Below are 20,782 nucleotides of genomic sequence, written 5' to 3' on the forward strand. Positions count from 1 at the left end.
ACGTCAAAATCTAAACAGGCAACTACGCCTACAAATCGCAAACATCACGGAAGAGGCGCAAAACTACGCCGCTGAATTGGCACACCAAGATTGGCACCAGTTCTGTGAATCTCTCAAAGGGACATTAGGAACCTAAAAAAAACATGGACCGTCTTAAGGAACCTAATTGATCCCGCAAAATCGAAATCCGAAGCAAACAGAACTCTCAAACGCATCGCTCACACCTTCCCAGGCGACGATGGAGCTTTATTAAAAGCATTACAAGACAAATACATTGGTGCAACTGGGACGACTATTCCTCCGTGCACACAGCGATACGCAGAACGCGCCAACAAAGAGCTGGACGCCCCTATAACCGAATCCGAAGTATACGCAGCCGCACGAGCCTGCACTAAGAACACCGCAGCCGGCGCGGACAAAATTAACAACGCCATGATTTGCAACCTCAGTCAGGAGCAAATCGAAAAGCTAACCCAATATATCAACGACTCTCTGTGGCAAAACAACATCTTACCACCAGAGTGGAAGCATGCCGAGATCATAGTCATACCCAAACCAGGGAAGCGACCAATAATCGATGCCCTGCGACCCATTTCATTAACATCATGTATCGGCAAACTCTATGAAAGAGTAATACAGAAACGCCTCCAAAATTACATTGAAGGCAACAACCTCTTTCACCCATCCATGATCGGCTTCAGATCGGGGTTATCCACACAAGACGCCTTCCTACTCATCCGAGAGGAGGTCTTGACCAACATACCAAGAGGCGGGGAACATCTAATCATGGCACTCGACCTCAAAGGCGCCTTTGATAACGTATCGCACCAAGCCGTGCTCGAGGAGCTATCTAACATCAACTGCAGCGAGCGCATATATGAATACGTCCGAACGTTCCTGTCAAACCGAACGGCCACCATAGGCATGCGAGAAACACGATCTGACCCACAGGCTATGCCTAACAAAGGCACACCGTCGGGGTGAATTATATCACCCCTCCTATTTAACATCGCCATGACCAGAGTCGCTAGGGCATTACAGGCCATACGCAACATAGGGTTCACCTTATATGCCGACGACGTCACGGTGTGGACAAGGACAGGCTCCCTCGCGGAGCAGGAGCACTATCTCCAACAAGCCGCCACTTGTGTTGAAACAGCACACCACTGTGGCTTGAAATGCTCTCCGGAGAAATCCCAAGTAATTCGTATCAAGGGGTACAATTACAAGACCCAAGACCCCATCCACATTAAACTTCAAGGAGAACTCATCCAAGAAGTATCACTCATCCGAATACTCGGCATTTGGCTACAATCTGACCGCAAGGCCACACACGCCATCAAACTACTCAAAATATCGGCCACGCAAGTATCGCGCATGATACGGCGCGTGGCAAGAACCCGTAAAGGCATGAAGGAACAAGACACCATGAAATTGGTTCAAGCGCTTATCATCAGCCGACTGTCCTACGGCCTTCCATATCTCCCACTCCTTATAGCAGAACGAACCACAATTGATGCCATCATTAGGACAGCTGTTAAAAATGCACTAGGTCTCCCACCATATACCGCCAACCACAAGCTTGAAGCTTTGGGAGCGCATAACACTTTCGACGAAATCCAAGAAGCAGTTCTCCTATCTCAGCGGGAACGCCTACTCAGGACGGAAACGGGTAGACTAATACTTCAGCGCGTCGGCTACCCAGCGGACTTACGCGTCATACAATCTACCACTAACATTTCAACAGAAGAGAGAGCACGCCTGCACGTAGCTCCCATCCCAAAGAACATGTCGTCCCACTCCTGCGAAGGCAGAAGAACAGCAAGAGTGAACTACATAAGACGGACAATGCGAAGAAGCGGCAGAGCCGTCTACGTAGATGGAGCCTTGTACGGACCCCCCCCTTGGACATGCAGCGGTAGCAACTGTGGTGGGATCCAATCATCAAGAAATCACAAGTCTAACCATATCAAACTGCGCCGTCCTGGAAGCAGAAGTGGCTGCGATAGCACTTGCCATACAACGCGGGAATGCTATCAACCAATCCCTTCATTATATCACCGACTCGCAGGCGGCTTGTCGGCTCCTCCTAGCAGGAAGAATCCATAAAAGACTGCTCCACCTTGCTCAAAGCAGCCCAGGATCAAACACTCACGTTAAACACCAGATCACTTGGACCCCCGCACACTCTGGGTTGGAAGTGAACGAGATAGCTGATGGTCTAGCTCGAGGTTACACTAGCAGAGCGGATCAAAACTGAATCTCCCCCGACCACTCACTACTTCAACCAATGTCAAAAGTTTATAATATTAGGCTCCATCACCAACGCCTCATGCGCCAGTTCCTACCACCACCACTTAGACAACTTAGTGCGCAGGAAGCCCGCCACTGGAGACAACTCCAGACGGACACTTTCCCCAACCTGTATAAATATCACATTCTGTTTCCAGAACGCTACAGACCTGCCTGCCCATGGCGCGACGGTCACCCCACCGCCTTCTATGTTACGTGGGGGTGCACGGGGGACACACCCATACACTTACGAACACTTCAAACGAAGGAGCAGTGGGAGGCCTCTCTGTCCAGCTCGAACCTGACAACCCAGCGCAGGCTGGTACAGCAGGCGAGGGCAGCAGCACAGGCCACAGGGGCTATGAAATGAGTTCTCCATCCGTCCCCCAACTCTTCGACAACTACTTCTTTATCTTCGAAATAAATGTTTCTACTACTACTACTAGACACACGAACGCCCGCAACGCGTCCCTACGGCATCCGCCAAAGGCGTCTACTACGGCCTCCGCGATTCGCCTGGCCAACACCGTAGCAGACGCCATGGTTGTGGATGGATGGATGGAGGGAAGACTTTATTCATCGGCAGAAGATTGGGAGACGGTGGCTTGTTGGTCGGACTAGGCGACCGGGAGCCCCTGGCTCTTGGCGACCCCTTTGGCTGTTCAACGGCCCGGAGTTGTACTACCGAGTCGGAGTTGAGCAGCACGGCCTCCCACTGCTCGGAAGGAGCTGACCCAGTTCCGGAGGTGGCGGGTCCTCCGGACACTTCCAAAGTATGTGATCTAATGTAGTTCTATGGCCACAACGAATGCAGGAGGGATTGTACTGACCTGGATATATGTTAAAGTATACTGCCGGGTTGGCGAAGGAATAGTTCTGTAATCGGCGCCAGATGATTTCCTGGGTCTTGGTTAAGGTCTTGAGAGGGGGTAAGTAGAGTTGCCTGTTAAGGCGATAGTGGTACGTTATATCGTGAAACGAGACCTGCCTGTCTCTCGCAGACCTCAGATCAAAGGCGTCCACGGCCCGGCTGACGAATTTTCGGGTGCTGGTGTGGGCTACCTCGTTTCCTGGGTTGGAGGAATGGGCTGGTACCCAGATCAGTTCAATCTCTCGGAGGGGACATGCGCTGTGACCAAGGAGGTGGAGGGTGGTGGAGGATATGCGGCCCTTCGGAAAGTTGCGTATGGCGGCTTTCGAGTCATTGAATATCATACCAACGATGGTGTTAGCTATCGCTAGAACGATCACAGCTTCCTACGCCGTTTCGAAGGTTGAATATATAGTTTCAACCGCGATAGAGGTGCCGGTCCCAGTTACCGCTGCGAGCGCGAACGCATCGTGGGCAGGGTGTTCGGCTGTGTCGAAATAGATGGCGTTGGAGTACTGGCCGTATTTGGCGTGAAGGGCACGTGCTCGTGCCGTACGGCGACCGTTATGATATATGGGGTGCGTATTCTTTAGAAGCGGTTTATTTCTGACGCGTTGTGAATGTGTGGTAGGAGTTGAACGGGGTACGGGTGTGAGGACTCGAAGCCCATGTTAAAGCGGTGGAGGATAGCCCTGCCCAATCGAGTGCGGCTTAGGCGATTGAAGTGGGAGGTGAGGTGGTCCTCGCACAATTCGGGGAGAGTGTTGTGGATTCCTAAAGCGAGTAATTTCGCTGTGGAGGTTGTCGGAGGAAGCCGCGGTTCTCTTCGCTCTGTACCGCTCTGTACGGAGCGGCAGCCTAGCAGCCGCAGGAGTATTGCGCCGGTGAAGAACGCCCCTCCTCGCTCCCCTGACCCCCTGCCTCGCGCACGACAGGAGAGGGCACGTACCCGGGCGCGTTTTAACAATTGCTAGTAGTTATAGCGGTTTTGACGGCGCTCGACGTTTCTGCGCGGGCGCTAGTAAGAGCGGGCGTGAGAGAGAAAATCCGGGGGCTTTTCCTCCTTGAATATATGACTCAGCCTAGTCACTACGGAGGAGGTTTCTTAGCGCGCTGTATAGGTATGTCCCCTAGACATGCCAGCATTGCGGAGTGCGGTCGAGTTCATGCCGCTGGCTGCCCGTAAGCGTCCGTCATCTCCGCAATTGCCACGTCCCGCTGTGCCTACTGGAAATCGCAAATACGCGACCCGGCAAACGTGGCCCGGCAAGCGCGCACTTGCCGGCGTGCTCATGTGGGTGCTGACGCGTCAGTGATGGCGTTCGCCGCGCATCGCGCTTCCGCGAGCTAAAAACGAGCCATGCGGTTCGAGCTTTACACTTTTGCCACGATGCGATTAGCCATGTGAGGCAATGGTAACGTTCAACTACGGGGCAAGGAACTTTTAGGAGTGGAGGCTCCGGTGTTTGCGGCGACCAAAAAAGGTCACCAGCCCGCGGGGCAAACATCGTGTTGGCGGCAACTGGCGGCCAAGAAAGAGATTATCTCCGTTTTGTTTGCCAAAGTGAGCGGTCGCGCTGTGTTGCCCCCCTTCCGCGCCTGGCACAAGTTGTGAGTCACGCGCGCATCTTTAGCGCTTGCAGCCAGGACAAGGATTGGTGCTACGCTTAGAAGCACCAATCGTAGCGCAGTAGCGCAATAGTAGCAGCGCAGTAGAAAGTAAAACGCATTCCTTTCGATGACCGCTATAATATAATGATCTGTAGCTTCCGGTTATACGCGGCGCTATTTGACACCCACGCGATGAGTTTGATTGGATGGGTGTAAGTGCTGCGGGAATTTGCCAAAGGCAAACATGCCTTCAATTTCGTTGAGTATGTGACCAGGCTGATTTTCCTCAAGTTCATGAGCCTCACATGCTATGTGAACATCGCTGACGTTCACCGGCGTGGATATTCTTCGCTTGTCGTATAAACTGGTTCTTGATCCTTTAACGGTAGAAAGACTGATATTTGATGACGCTTCCCGGAGGGCCTGCTTTTGTTTCGGGCATTTCAAATGCTGAAGAAAGACTGAAGAAAGATGCAGGACAAGCCTCTAGACGTAGTCCAGGTTTTTTCTGCTGGTCCACGGTTATCTCGCCTCTAAACTCACTGTAGTATTTCTCCATTCTCATCATGTTGCTCGTGAAGTGATTCTCGCAGACGTAATCTCGATGTGACCTGACGGCCATCCCCAGGAATTACCGCAACCAAGGTTGCAGACGTTCAGGATTATTCGGGGCGCTGAAGAAGCTCATATTTTCCCTAAAAGACTTTTGTCCGGTTTTGCAGTTTTTAACGATCTTAGGCTAGCAAGTTCCGAAGAAAGGCATTTACGCGTACCAGCGCTGTTAGTATTACGACCCTCTAACAGGCACCGACAAGAAGTATTGCTGTTTGCCTTAAGGGTGCCGAAATACAACCTTACGGCGTGCCCGCCGAAGCGAAGGTCCGTGTCGTCTGCTTTTCATCTGCTGTCAGCTTAAGACACGGGTGTCGCCTAGGAAAGCGCACCCGAGCTGCCCGCCCAAGCGTCCGTGCTTTTCTTAAATTTTTTGATGCGGCTTGCATGATGCTCCGCAAGGTGCCGCCACGGCACGCGCCTCCCTCGGCGTATGATATTTTTGTGACGTTATCTGGTTGCCAGTGTGCGCCAGCGCTCACGGGAGGTTACAACTCCTAAATATTCTTCCTCCGTGTGCTCAACCTTCGAAGAGTTCATGAAAAACAACGTACAGTCGCAATCAAAAATGCGCGGCTCACGGCTCCTGACGCAGGAGCGGGTGCGGTGCCACACCACGGCGCTGCTATTTCCATCGGGCACATGCTTTGAGGGTGCGCCGAGTGACGCCAAACTTCGCCCTCACTCTCGTGCGGTCAAGTCACGCGCTTGATAAATTTCAAGTGCGACATTCAGCTGTTTCGCAGCTGACGCTCAGCTGGAAGGGGGGTTCGAAAGTGCGCGCCTGCCTTCCCCCCTGCGCCAGCTCGCGTTCGGCCGTTCGGCTAAGCACACGGAACGTATGCCTGGCAGTGTACGATTTGGTTTCACGTTTCATGTTTGCGTGAGCCCGTGTGTGCCGCGCATCCGTGCTTGCTGTTTGAACGGTCGGCGCACGTGCATGCAGGCTCTCTACGAAAGATGACATGGCAATGCATTACTGCATAGGAGTAGCAAGCATAGAGCCACTACTTTGTCCGTGTCAACTGACTGAAAAAACATTTTTTTACAGAAATTTATACAGGGAGGGTGCAGGAGCTGTCCTTAAAGGGACATTGAAGGTTAATATTTAGACAACGTGGACTGTTGAAATACCATCTCAGAAACCTCGAAACGCTTGTTTTGTGCGAAGGAGACACTTATTTTATGAGAAAATGCGTTCTGAAGCGTCCGCGTACCTCTAGCGCAGTTCAAATCACCCGCCCTCCAATCGAGGGGTGGTGGCGTCATGGTCTCACAGTGAAGTTGCGCTATTGGCGAGTAAAACGGCGCCCGCAGATGGCGCTACGGCTTTTCTTCACAAAACGCGAACGCGCGGCCAGAACAGAGCCAAGACGGAGCCAACAGCAGCGCGAAAGCGGAACTATGGTGGCTAGCGGAAGGGAAAGCGCGCGACGATAAGCTGGTTCTTCATTTTATGACGCCAACTTCGACGCTCGTTGCAATGCACGACCCTGGCAACGACACATTAGCTCGCGATTCTGGGTTTGATTTCAGTGATTTAAGCACTGATGAACGTGACCTGCTGCTGAGGGCTCGCACTGCCGGCGTCGTTGCGTACTACTACGACGGCGGCCTGCTTTGAAAGGCACTCCACACGACTTAGTAAGTCGGCGTTGAACTCGTAATCCTCTGGACGAAAGTGCAGCGAGCACACTACGTGATTTTTCGCCTCTTTGCCAGCGCGCTATGGCAGAGCGACTTAACCACTTCGAACGGAGAGGTTCACTCGTTGGCACACAGTGATAAGTAACGTTGGATTCGCCGCTGCAAGTGCCCCTGGCCAAGTTCCGCGGACTGTTCGCGCATCCCACTACATCACATGGACGTGGCATTCTCGCTGCTTGTTCCAAATACAAGTTTCGCGAGCCAACAGGACCACCGCAGCATGACGTGATAACGAAACAACTCAAACTCCAAAGCGCGCGCGGCGCAAGGTCGAGCGCCCAGAGTCGAGCGAAAACGAAACCTTTCTATCACCTATACTACTCATGGGTAACGTCAAGAGAGAGATAGAGAAGAAACTTTATTATGAATGGTTCGGCAGTTTTGTTGTGGTGGCCTCAGGTGGCGGCTCGAAGTTCTTGGGCTCGGGCGGCATCTTTGGCTTGCCGGACACCCCAGAGCGGGTCTGCCAACTCTGAACTTTTGAGAGCCGCCTCCCAGCGGCGGCGACGCCGATGGAGAAGGTCCCCGGCGACCCCCGCAGCCGGGGCGGCGTCAGGAAGAAGCGAGTTCGAGGCTTCCCGTACTGTGGTAACAGCCGCGATTACGGACGCGTCGCGAACGGATGTGGTCCCATTACCGTGGTTGCCGGCACATTCCCAGAGCATGTGTCGTAGTGTTGCTCACTGTCCGCAAGCTTTACAGGCATCTGTTGGATATAAACCCGGGTAGCAGTGATGTAGGACCGCGGGGCTAGGGTAGGTGTGTGTCTGGAGCAAGCGTAAAGTTACGGCCTCATTCCTGTTTAACTTGTCTTGTGGTGGCGGGAATGTGCGTCTTTGGATTCTGCAGTGTTGGGTGAGGTCTCTGAACGTGGTCAGGCGATCGCCCCACGCCCATTGTGATTCTTGTTGCCGCATTTCTGTTGTAGTGTCCCGATCAGGCAGATCCGATGCCCCGCTCTCGGGAGCGGGGGAGGCGGCCACATAATCTGCGGAGGCTCGGCGTGTGAGACCTCGAGCCGTGGCCTGGACCGCCTCGTTGCCCGCGAGGGGGGACATCGGTGTATGCCGGGGTCCAGAGGAGGAAGACCGTAGAATTTTGTGGTTGCGAGGGCGATGACGAGTCTCCGTTATCACAAATTTAGAGTATGCGGACCGCTTTCCGCGAGACGCGACCGCGCGCGAAGCCGCGGATTGCCGCCTTCGAGTCGCTGATCACGATCGCAGCGCTAGGCACCGTGGCCTGTGCTAGGGCTATTGCGGCTTCTTCGGCCGCCTCCATGTGTCCCGTGGTCACCGTGGCGCTCGCGAGGCAGGTGCGGTCTACAAGCGCGATCGCGCTTCTCTCCCCTTCATATCGCGCAGCGTCTACGTACACCGCCGCGCTGCTGTCGCCGCGAGGCGGTAACGTCAAAATGTTATTTTGTTTTCTTAGAAACGAACTGAAGCAGACAACTAGCATTTTCTTCCGTTTTATATTTTAATGAAATGATCTTTTTTAATACGACTATAGTTGAGTACTCGTGACATAGATTACGATGAGGAGTGCCTTCGTCATCGGGCTAGTACCGGAATGTCGCTAGGGAGTCTCAAATCGTGTCATGCATTTACCTAAATTTCTCGGTTACTAAACTCTGTACGCGATTATATTGACGCCTTAGACGTTCTATAGCATTGCTTTTATCACTTTTACTTGACTTCATAGTAACCTTTAGTGTCCCTTTGAGGAGCAGCCCCTTACAAACACCAGATAGGCTCCCCCTTACGGGAACCTCAAAGCGCCCGTCCTGACTAACGTTCCATTCTCGTTTAAAGTGGGAAACCGTTACTAGGCTCACATTGCAGAAACCGTCCGAACCTGCCAGCCTTGCCCGGAAACCTTCCACCGCCACCATGCCAAGAACTACGACAGCACGCAAACGAAGCAAAATGGAAGCACCCTCCTGTGCACTCACCATCAGCTGCGAAACAGCCCAACGCCGCGCTTGAAATTTATCCAGCGCGCAGACTTGCCGCACGGGAATGAGTGCGTAGATAGGCGTCACTCGGCGCACCCTCGATGCAGGCGTCCGATAGAGATAGCAGCGCCGCGGTGTGGCGCCGCAGCGGCTCCTGCGTCAGGAACCGTGGGCCGCGCATTTTTGTTTGCGACTGTAGAGTCACGACTCAATCAAACATGCCTCCATGTGTGTTCTGTGGACTACGCATACAAACAGCAGTGGTGCACGCAAGGTAATTTTAACATAGACTCACCACTCTCCTACTAGAGTACAGGCTGAAGGAATTACACGTTTTCCGCCATCATCACCGCTACTTGACGTGAATCAAAGCAAACAGCGGACGAAGGTTCGCATACATCGGTTCCCACATTCCGTGGGATCCGCAGCTAACGTTTTTGTTCATGCGAAAAGATCAAATGGCTCATCTAGCGAAACTCCGGCGTTTGTAACAGCGAAAGGGCACCAAAATTCCCATTTGCAGCGACGCCATGCCACATGTGCACCTCGATGAGTGGGCGAAAAGGAACACCTGCTCCCAAATGTTCCGCGAGGGCTTCGCCGTAGCGCCACATCACCGGTGTTCTCGGAAGCCTGGTTTATCCGCGCCTACCTTGTCTGCGCAAGCTCTCGCCAACGTTCGAACGTCACCTTGGTAATCCTTATGCAGGAATTAATAGAGAACAGAATGAATTCGAAAGGAATAACGTTGGCGGTAGTGAGTTTCGAAGCTTGACTCCACGCTCCGAAGCCGACTGTTTTAAGGCCAAACTACACGTAAACTTGGCGGCGCGCGAAAGCTCGCCCCCGCGCATTTTGCGTTTGCTACGGCTCGCGAAGAATGGCGGTTCGAACCTGCAACACGCGTGCCAGCGTGCGGCTAGGTGGCTCACATTTTCGCCTTGGTAGACATCGTGTTTTTTTGAGCAGCCAGGGCAAAGTGCGCGGACGCCAGTCAAGCGCTGGCTGCGCCTCTGTTGCTACCATAGAGTTTCGTACGATTATTACTAGCGCAGGTGGCTACGGTAGCTGCAATGGGAGCGGTTGAGCCAGCATGAAAATTATTCGAGTGACATGTTTTTGCCTAAGACTTTACCTTCCGGCTCCAAACGGCTTCGTGACTTTGTAAACTCGTCATTTCCAACAAAGAGCTGCAAACAAATAAACTAAAATTATTATATTCTCCAATCGGGAGATTCGAGCAGAGGACCTCTAGCACAGAAGCCTGGTACTGAAACCATTACGGCATGTACGCATCCATCGACGAGCGACTTAATACAAGCTAGCGATTGTGCGTGTTCGCAGCGTCTTCGGTTCTTTGAAAAGATTTCGCTGAAAGTTGGGACAATGAAGGCATATATAAAGCGTAATGAAGCGCATATAAGCGTAAAACCACAATAAAGTCTGAATTGATAAGCACGAAGATCAGGTACATTCATGTAGCTCTAGTAGTTCCCTCTAGTAATTAATTAGCTCTAGTAGTCCAGCAGCAGTTACCACTGCTGCTGCAAGCCGGCATACATGACGGGACGGCGGTCCGTGCGCGGCCCTGCGCGTGTCGTCGTGCAGCCGCCTCGCGTTCACACTCATTGAAAAATACAGCAATCCGTTTAAAAATGTGAAATACACACTGAGTATCGGAACAGTCGCGTCTTCAGAGTCAAATTTCGATGTTTGCTTAATTTTTCTCAATATTTTAGTTCAGTATCCATTTAAACAGAAACGCCCTTCCAGGATGTTTCGTCGTGCGTTCTTCAAGACTTGTAGTTTTACGTACGCAAACGCAAACGCATGATGATGATGCTGGCGACGATGATGACGACGATGACGACGGCAATATAATGGCACCCCCTTTGAAACGGGGCAGTGAGAAATAGTCACCTACCGTGTTCGATTTATTCACGGATGCCATAATTTTTTAATTAGATATCCGCCACCACACAAAGACCTCACAAAGGAGGAAGCGACCAGCTGGCGCAGACTACAAACTCCTTCCCCAACTTACACGTGCTCAATAAGATGTTTCCGACACAATACAGGGCCACCTGCCCTTGGTGCGGTGCCAAACCTACACTCTACCACATAACCTGGGAGTGCGAACGCAACAAAGCATTCCACAAATACAAACACCCGAGTGCGGAGCAATGGGAGAGTCGGCTCACCAGCAGCGAGCTCACGGCCCAAAGGGCCCTAGTGCAGCACGCGAGCGATGCAGCACGACTCAGTGGAGCCTTGGAATAGGGGCCCACCCTTGCTGAAGAGAAGTCTCAAGTCGCCAGCGCCAAGAAGATGACGACGACGGAGACCTCGTAACCGCGAAACTCTTGAAAGACTCAAAAGTTTTCACTCACTCACTCACTCACTCACTCACTCACTCACTCACTCACTCACTCACTCACTCACTCACTCACTCACTCACTCACTCACTCACTCACTCACTCACTCACTCACTCACTCACTCACTCACTCACTCACTCACTCACTCACTCACTCACTCACTCACTCACTCACTCACTATCTAGCATTTTTGATACCTCCCAATTTTTTCCCTTTAAGATGTACCTTGTACCGCTAGCCGTGACTATAAGAGATTTGGTCGTACCCATCTCTTCCCTGCCTTTTTTCCACCAATATTTTAAACTTCTCTTCTTTATCTCGACTGCTGACCAGTTGATGCTTCCGCCCACATTAAATCCAAGCGCTTCTGGAAGGTGTACGCTGCCCACGGTTCTGACTGAGTGAATCACTTCGCATTTCATTAGGATGTGCTGAGTGGTCTCCGGATTTTTGCTGCAGCGCACACACGCCTCATCTATTTCCGAACATTTGTTCTAGTATGTTCTTGTGGTTAGGTAACCCGCTCGAGCTTCAAATGGTAAGGCACTGCCTTTGGGTTATCATACAGATTTTTCCTTCGAATTTCTTTCTTCTCATTCCTGTAAATCTCCATGATTCCTTGTTTTAATCTTTTTACATCGATTTAACTGTCTCTGTTTTCCTGAATTTCTTTCTGATGACTCCTGGTTGTCTATTTACACTATCAATTACCTTGTACTTGGCTGCCTAGTCTCTTGATCTCTTCCTCCATTCTGCGTCAGCGCTTTTCAAGTGTAGATACTTGTGCACTTTAGCTGCCCATTTATTTTCATCCATGTGCCTGAGTCTTTCTTCAAAACTAGTTTTGCTCGGTGCTTCTCTGACTTCAAAAAGGCACAACCCTTTCACCCGCCGCTGCCTGGTTTGTTGTTTCGCAACGGGCTTCGAAAGCCAACCAGCCTACCGATTTTTGATTAACTGGCAAACCAGACAATATTGTTACGGGGATGTTGCGAGCAGAGAAAGACTATATTTAAAGTATATATACAAGATGAGTCCGAGTAGTTAATATGTCTGACCACCAACAACACGCAGCAGCCAGCGTCTCGCAATCTTCTTCTTCCTTTCTCTTCATTTATCCCTCCGTAACAGGACCCTCGGGTGGTGAAGCGCCGTCACGACGCACGGTAGGTGAATATTTACGAGTGAGGTACGGCTTCAGCCGCGAAACGTGCACGATGTCAACAGGCGTCTGACTAGAGGATGCATAAAATGTAGCGACGAAATCTCATAATTTACGTCGTTAACTTGGCGGAGGAATTCATGAGGCCCTGTCTAGCAAGAGAGAAGCTTCTGGGAGAGGACAACCCGACGACAGGGTGACCAGAGGAGCACCCAAGCACCTCGGGCGAACTTAAAATCGCGATGGCGGTGGTCCTAACGCTCTCTTAAGGCCCGTTCACACTACTACAAAAAAAAAAAGAAGATAGCGTGTTCTCATCTGTTGACGCGCGCATCGGCGGATCCGCCACCTCTTCTCGCTTTTCCACGACGACAGCGAGATCTCGCGGCAGTTTCTTTTTTGGTTTCGAGAGTTCTCAAGCGACAAGAGAGTTTACGTGAGTGCCTCCCGTTCGCGGGCTTTTGTTGCGTCTGCTTGTATTGCGCCGTTGCTTGGCTGCGAGATACTGAGCACAGCACGATGGCGAGCTTTCCAGAAAACGAGGAAATGTCGGAAGAAGAAATTGCCACGATTCTCCTCTGCAACTCAATGATGGCTATGCTTCAAGAGCTGCGACGGGCTGAGCAACCTAGATCGCGGTGGCGGTGGCGACGACGGTGGTGGGTCCGCCCGTCCTCGCCGGAGCGGGATTGCATCGATGAGCATTTCCACGGAGAAGGCCGGCCGCTCAGACATGCTGGCCGCCGTGTTCAGATCAGACCGGTTGTGACGTCAAAAACGCAACTTCCGGCGCCGGCGAAAGCGGAAAAAATGGGTCCTGGTTCGATTGCCTTCACCGCGCCGCTTTCCGCCCTCCTCCGCGTCAAAAGCGGCGGATTCCGCTTCGCTCGCCGAATATTTTGTGTAGTGTGAACAGGCCTTTAACGCGACAACGTTAAGGAGCTCGTGTCGCAGTAAAGCCGGTGTCATTGGCGTTGACCGTGAGCGGAAAATTCCGGTAGGCAATTCATAAAGAAAAACAACTTGCAAGATGGGCTGAGTGGCAATCGAACCAGGGTCTCCGGAGTGGAAGAAGGAGACGCTACCACTCAGCCATGAGTTCCATGATTCAAAGCGCGACAAAAGCGTCTTTAGTGAATGCGGTGTTGCCTTAGAAACGAGCCGTAGAAAGTTCTACTGCGGCGTATATCGGTAATTATGAGCCTGTAAGTTACAGTAGTCGCAGTTAAACGAGTAGCGAAGTACGTTTCCGCTACATTTCTTCTGCGCTTAGTGCACACGCCGAGCCTTCTTGCGGGAAACACAGAAGACCTCCTCCTCGCAATCTACGGCGCTGCCCAGACAGGTGGTGTGCTACTCGCCCGCTTCTCTCCTTCGTTTTGTTTCAGCGCATTGGGGCAAAGCCACGTAGAAAAAAACGTAAGGCCGCCGCATCGCCTCCTCTCCTTGTCAATACGTCACGAGAGTCAGGTGGTAGCGATGGATGGGGGAGCGCTGCGTTTTGACAACGCGGTGCGCGTTCTGAAAACAAATTTTCTCCGTGGCTGCAACGCTAGAGCGGCAGCGCGTGGAGCTTTTGCTTGGTGGCTTTGGTGGGGCATGCTGCACCGTAAACGCGATTGCTTTTCTTCTATTGTGCGTGGTTCGTCGTACACGGAAGCGCAACGATGCCTGGCTGTTGCGCACCAAACTGCCAGTTCAATTATGACGGAGGACGAAGTGTCCGAGTGCAGAAATTCCCATCTGACCGAGCCACTAGGGAAGCATGGACGAGAGCAGTTCCTCGTAAGGACTTCTCGCTAACGAAGCACACAGTGGTAAGTATTTGTTCTCTCTGTTGTTATTCTTGGTTTCCAGACGAGTAGGTTTCGTTAGCACAGTGCGCAATGCATTCGTGCACTTGTGCACAATAGATGGGTTCCTGCACCTGTCGACGAGCTTGTAAATTCAACATTTTGGTCGACCTTCATGCCTGTAACGGCTTGTTTTTTTTTTATTTGAGCTCTGTGAAAAGCATTTCTTGCCATCGGATTACTTGAAGACGACATCTTACACGGACGTCAAGACAGGAAATGTGGTCGAAGTTGCCATGAAAAACATTCGTCTGAAGAAAACTGCAGTTCCGAGCTTGTTTCCCAATTGCCCTGCCTATTTATCGCGCCTGCAAGCGTGCGTTCGAGAAGTGCCGGGTGCCAAAAGAGAGCGCTTGGAAGCCACATATTTGCAAAAAGCAATAATGCTTTCTCAGCAAACCTAAGCAGAAAAGGACGCCAAAAATCTGGTTGGTAGCTTTGCGGACTTGCTGAAGGCCTCGGCAAGCTTTCAGAGTTCGGACTTCTTGACAGTTTTGAACAAGGGCTCCAAGGTTTTCTTTTTGGACTTATCACTTTAATCTGCTCCTGCAGTCCGTACTTCGGTGATTGTGTCCACAGACCTGCGCGTCTACGTATTTTTTGGTGAAATGGGTGTGAGGAAGTGTGGTGATGTGCTAGTTCCTGAAAAGCTGTGCGACTTGAGAGATTTGAAAAGTGTGTTACACATGATCGAACAGACACGTAAGGATATCAGCACTGAGCGTTCTGAAAAGGCCCGTCATATACTGACATTGGTTTCGACATTGCTAGAGGAAGTAAGTGGAAAACACTTCGCATGCGAGTTGCAAGAATGGCATTTGGAAGTGCTTAAATTCTTGAAGAGTCAAATTGATCTTGATTTGAGTAATGCTGGTCGATATCCCCTGATTTATTGGTTTTTGCTAGCCTTTTGTTCGCAATTTCACCTCATGCATATAGATTCCTGAGAAGTTTGATGAAGCTTACAATGCCGCATCCTGATACTATCAGAAGACTGTGTTCATCGTACGATGTACGTTCTGAAACGGAGCAGCAAGAATGTAGCTTTCTTTCGTATGCAAAGCGTATTGTAAGCACATATAAAGAGCATGAAAAGACGGTAACGTTAATGATGATGAGATTCACCTTGAATCATTTTTTTTATTACAAGGCTGGCTTTGTTACTGGTGCTGCGGTAAATTCATCGACTGCAGCCAAAACTGCCCACGTATTTATGATAGAGAGCCTGCTTTCTTCAAAGAAGGATGTTGTACACATTCTTCCTGTGGCACAAATCGATGCTAAGGCACTGCACGACTTCCTTCGGAAGATTGTTCTTGATCTAGAGGCATCTGGTTTTAGAATAATCGCAGTGATCTGGGACAATAACTCCATAAGCAGAAAAGCCATGTCCTACTTCGCTAAGACGGCAAGTGTCAGTATTGTTTACCAGCATCCTGCTGACCCATCACGACCCCTGTTTTTCGTGTTGAACCCAGTTCACATACAAAAATGTATAAGAAATAACTGGCTGAATCAAAGAAACATTGGCAAATGCATGTACTTTCCTGAACCGAAGAGTGATGAGGCTGAACCAAAGATAGTTACAGCATTTTTCAAGGTATTATGCCAGTTGCACGAAGCTGAAAAGCATGTGCTCTTGAAGCTAGCATCAACGCTCACTTTGAAGGCACTGAACCCCTCGACATGGAACGGCAGAACGTTAAACTGGCCTTAAAGATTTTTAACTCATCTACTATTGCTGCTCTCAGTGTTGCAACGTTCCAGCATGCAAACAAAACATCTCAATATGTCGACACCATTTTGACTTGGTGGAACATTGTTAACGTCAAGACGCCAAGAAAAGGACAGCGGTTGCGAGATTAGTTACAATGTCCAATAGTTTCATCGTCATGTCCTCAACTAGAATTCTTAGAGAGAATAGTTGAATGGCTTGATAACTGGGGAAGCCTCAAACATGACAATGGCCGCTTGACAAGTGAAACGCACATAGCTTTCAGCCACACTACTCACGCCTTGCACGAACTTGCCATATACTGTCTCGAAGAGCTTCATTTCGAGTATGTTCTTTTGGGCAAATTTCAAACTGATAGCTTACAGGATCGCTTTGGAAAGTACCGGCAATTATCTGGTGCCAATTACCACGTGTCTATTAGGCAGATATATGAATCTGAAAACAAATTGCGTTTGCAAAAGGTTCTGGACCTGCCAGATTTAGACATTATACTACCACCGAGCGCGAGCAGGTTGGAGACAAGTGTAAATTCAGGAAACGGCCAGTTTCAAGTCACTGTGACCGGCTCTGACATTGCGAAAAAAAAACGTCAAGGCCACCGGCACTAACCTATGTTGCCGGCTATTGTGCCCATGCAGCTCTAAAAAAAGTTGACATGCGTATCTTGCAGTGAAAGCCTTGTGATGCAAGACGTCGATCTAGATGACCCTGAGAATGCATTAATCACGAAGATGACAAGGGGTGGCCTGAAGTTCACACGAGCAGTTTTAGTTTATTCTGTACTCTTTACTGAAATTATATTGGACAATCTCAGGACACCAGAATATGCCATACAATTTTTCAGCCATCCTAAGCAGAAAGATACTCTTGTCGGCCTTGCGTTCGCTACCCTTCATGACTTTGAGGAGGTAGATGTGTGTGATTTCGGTCATCCTGCACAGGCGGTAATGGGGCATGTTGTAAGTGCTGCAGCGAATACACTACTGAACTTGTGCCGCACAGAAAACGACAAATTACGCAACTCCAAGAAAGACCGAAAATTGCAGACCTTGAAGGGCTGAGATGTTTCTCATTATTTATTTTTTATTCATGAAGCTCAGCTTTGTTGAACATCTACGTATGTTTGTGTTGACAAAACCCTTCTAAAAAGAAACCTGTGGCGTAGCTAGGACTTATTTGCCTACATTATCAAAATTTAAACCCTGAATTTCGGCCAATTCAAATGTTAGCATTTGAGTGCATTGTGCTACCTGTTTAGGATTCGAACTCTCCATGCTACCGCAATCCATTAATTGCATGTTTTCCTTTAGGATTGAGAGTAGGCCTCTCGTTTGTGACTTACTTTTCACCATTATCTCAGTATTTTATGAAGAACAAAAAGACCTGCAAACAAGGCGGGTGGAAATAAAATAACCACAAGAAATGGTAAAAAAAATACGGAATCTTATTCTATTTGACAATTAGTTGTGTGTGAGCCTATAATGATAAAATTCTCACAATAAAATGAACCTCGATATTCGTGTGTCTAGCGAGGACTGTTTTACGCGATGCAAGAGTGAGAATGATAATTGTATATGGAAGATTTAAAATGTTTGTATCTGAATGCAGTTCTTATCATTTGTGAATAAAGTATATTCTGTGTCTTAAATATGCAGTTTTACTCTTTCTTTGTTTCCGTCTAAGGTTAAAGTGACTAAGCAGCATGCAGTTTGCTTGTCTTAGTCCCGACCAAACATCACAAGCACAATAAGGCAGGTGGTGTTGCGATACACGCAAAAAAAAAGATGTCACCAATCGAGTAATCTAAGGAAGGTATGAAAGAATATTGCTTTCTATGGTGGTGTTGACTGCGGTGAACAAGCGGCTCCCCCTCATTTGTTGCGTCAGATATACGTCTCTTGCTTTGAAACTTGCTTTGCATTTTAGTCGGCAACGCCTTTGTTATCGCGTAGCCTGTCACGTAATCAGTAGCGATGGCAATTCACTTATTCCCTCTAGTCGTCTTCGGAAAAGGGCCAAGCAGGTCAAAGGCTATGCGAGAGAAAGGTTCCGAGGGAAGTTCAATTAGATGGAGTCGTCGCACAGGTGCCAGGGGAGGTTTCTTCCTGCGCTGACACAACTAAAAGGTGAGACATAACGACGCATGGAGTGGTACAAATCCAGCCAGAAGAACTGGCGTCGTACGCAGTCGTATGTACGCAAAACAACAAGGTGTCCCACCTTCAGTGCATCGTGAAATTGTTCGAGAACTACGGATCGCAGATGACGAGGAAGGACAAGGTGCAACTCAGGGCTGTCAGGTTTGATATTCCGGCGGTAGAGGATGCCGTCATGCGGCACGAACATGCGGCACGCGCCGTCAGTGCGGCCAAATTGCACTCCGGCGATGATGGACTGTAAGGATGCATCGCGTTGTTGTTCAGCGCGCATGTCGGTCATGTCAGTCAAAGCCATCACGAAGGTCACGGAATCAAGCGCAATAGGATCGGGACGATCGACGGGGTGACGCGAGAGGTAGTCAGCGTGCTTGTGGAGCCGCCGAGTCTTGTAATGTACACTAAATGAAAATTCCTAGAGCCGAAAAGCCCAGCGACCAAGCCGTCCAGTCGGGTCCCGAAGGGAAGACAGCCAGCATAGTGCGTGATGGTCTGTAATTACCGAAAACTTGCGGCCGTACAAATATGGCCGGAACTTGGCCACAGCCCAAACTAAAGTCAAGCACTCCCGCTCGAAGATGGAGTCATTTCTCTCGGCAGGTGACAGCAGGCGGCTGGAGTAAACTATCACGCACTCGGTACCATTCTGTTGTTGGGCGTGAACAGCGCCGATGCCATGGCCGCTTGCGTCAGTGACAATTCAGGTCGGTGCAGATGAATCAAAGTGGGCAAGTATGGGAGGGGTGGACAGAAACCCGATGAGAGCGGCGAACGCGCCGAGCCTGCTCCGGGTGATAGAAGATCTGTCAAAGGCGTGGCAACAGCGGCAAAGTGTTGGACGAAACGGCGATTGTAAGAAAACAGACCAATGAAGCAGCGCACGTCAAAAGCATAACGTGGCATAGGGAAACTACGTGCGCACGAACTTTTTCCGGATCAAGTTGGCCATCGATGCGCCAACGTGGTGTCCCAACACGGTGATCTGGTGGCGCCCGAATTGACATTTCGTGGAGTTCAATTTAAGGCAGCCTTTTCGGAAGACCGCAAGAATTGCAGCGAGTCGGCTAATGTGGCTGCCGAACGAAGGAGAAAGAAAATAACGTCGTCAAGGTAACAAAGACCACTGGTCCATTTGTAGCATTGCAGAAGAGAGCCCATGATGCGTTCAAATGTCGCAGGAGCATTGCATAGGTCGAAGGGCATGTGTTTCAACTGATAGTAGCCATCCGGCGTGATCTAGGCCGTCTTCTCGCGGCTCATTTCATCAACTGAAATCTGCCAGCAGCCGGATCGAAGATCGATGGACGAGAAATATTCAGCTCCGTGCGTGCAGTCCAAGGCCTCATCGATGCGTGGTAGTGGGTGCACGTCCTTCCGCGTGATCTTGTTTAAGTGGTGATAATCGACGTAAAAACGACAGGTACCATCTTTCTTTTTCACAAGGACGACAGGCGACGCCCAAGGGCGTGATGATGGCTCGAAGACCCCTTTCCGGACCATTTTGTCCACTTCTCATTGGATGACTCGACGTTCAGCATGCGATACCCGATAGAGACGCCGACGAATAGGATTCGTGTCTCCAGTGTGTGTACGGTAGTGAACAACGGATGTTTGGCCTAAAGACTTGTCGCCGACATCAAAGATGTGACTGTACCATTCATGTAGGTGACGTATGACCATGGCCTGTGCGGAGGTGATGTCAGGTGCAATCATTTTCACGAAGTCAACTGTTAAGGAACCAGAGATGTGAGCTGCAATTGGTGCTAATAAGCCACTCTCTGCATTCCGACTCTCAATGTCAAATTCAGAACCACTAGAAACGCTAGCCTAGAACACGTCCGGACGGAATCACTTGAGGGCACAGGCTGAAATTCAGAAGCGGTAGAACGACGTCGTTATTAGTAACCGTGACAACGTAAGCGTAACAGCAACGATCCGGTTCAAAAGCACATCCATGATGGGGCGAAGCACATATTCACCGTCAGGAACCTGTGGCTGGGCGGTCATAGTGACAAAGTAACTGCCTCGGGTGACAGACGCACATCGTGAAGCGAGCACAAGTGTGGTGGAGTGGTGCTCGGAGAATCGACGAGTTTGGGCAGTTCCAACTGAAGAACGCCTCTCGCGCAGTCGATGAGAGCAGAATGAGTGGATAAAAAGTACAATCCAACGATAACACCGTGAGGGCAGTTGCCGATCACAGCAAAGAGAACAGAAGTAGGGCAGCCGGCTATAATTAAACGCGCAGTACACATTCAAAGAACAACCAGCATGCCGCCGTCGGCCACACGAAGCAATCGGGCAGCTGCAGGGTTGAGGACCTTCTGTAAAAGTCTACGTAGACTAGCACTCATCACAGATACGTGGGCTCCAGTGTCAATGAGTGCTTGGACAGGTACGCCGTCCATTTTAATTTCTATTACACCTTGTGGGCACAGACATAGGATTCG

At 50.2% G+C, this 20,782-nt stretch overlaps 1 protein-coding gene across 1 annotated transcript in view; it reads left to right on the forward strand.

Moving 5' to 3' along the window:
• The first annotated feature begins 14,191 nt into the window (after window positions 1–14,191).
• Window positions 14,192–20,782, forward strand: part of LOC142584563 (uncharacterized) — a 175,689-nt gene continuing 169,098 nt past the window's right edge. Inside the window, exon 1 of the mRNA XM_075694664.1 lies at window positions 14,192–14,405. Coding sequence (XP_075550779.1) covers window positions 14,256–14,405 — 150 coding nt within the window. The 5' untranslated portion in view covers window positions 14,192–14,255. The remainder of the gene's footprint in view (window positions 14,406–20,782) is intronic.

Source organism: Dermacentor variabilis, chromosome 6 (genome assembly GCF_050947875.1).
Source record: "Dermacentor variabilis isolate Ectoservices chromosome 6, ASM5094787v1, whole genome shotgun sequence".
NCBI lineage: Eukaryota > Metazoa > Arthropoda > Arachnida > Ixodida > Ixodidae > Dermacentor > Dermacentor variabilis.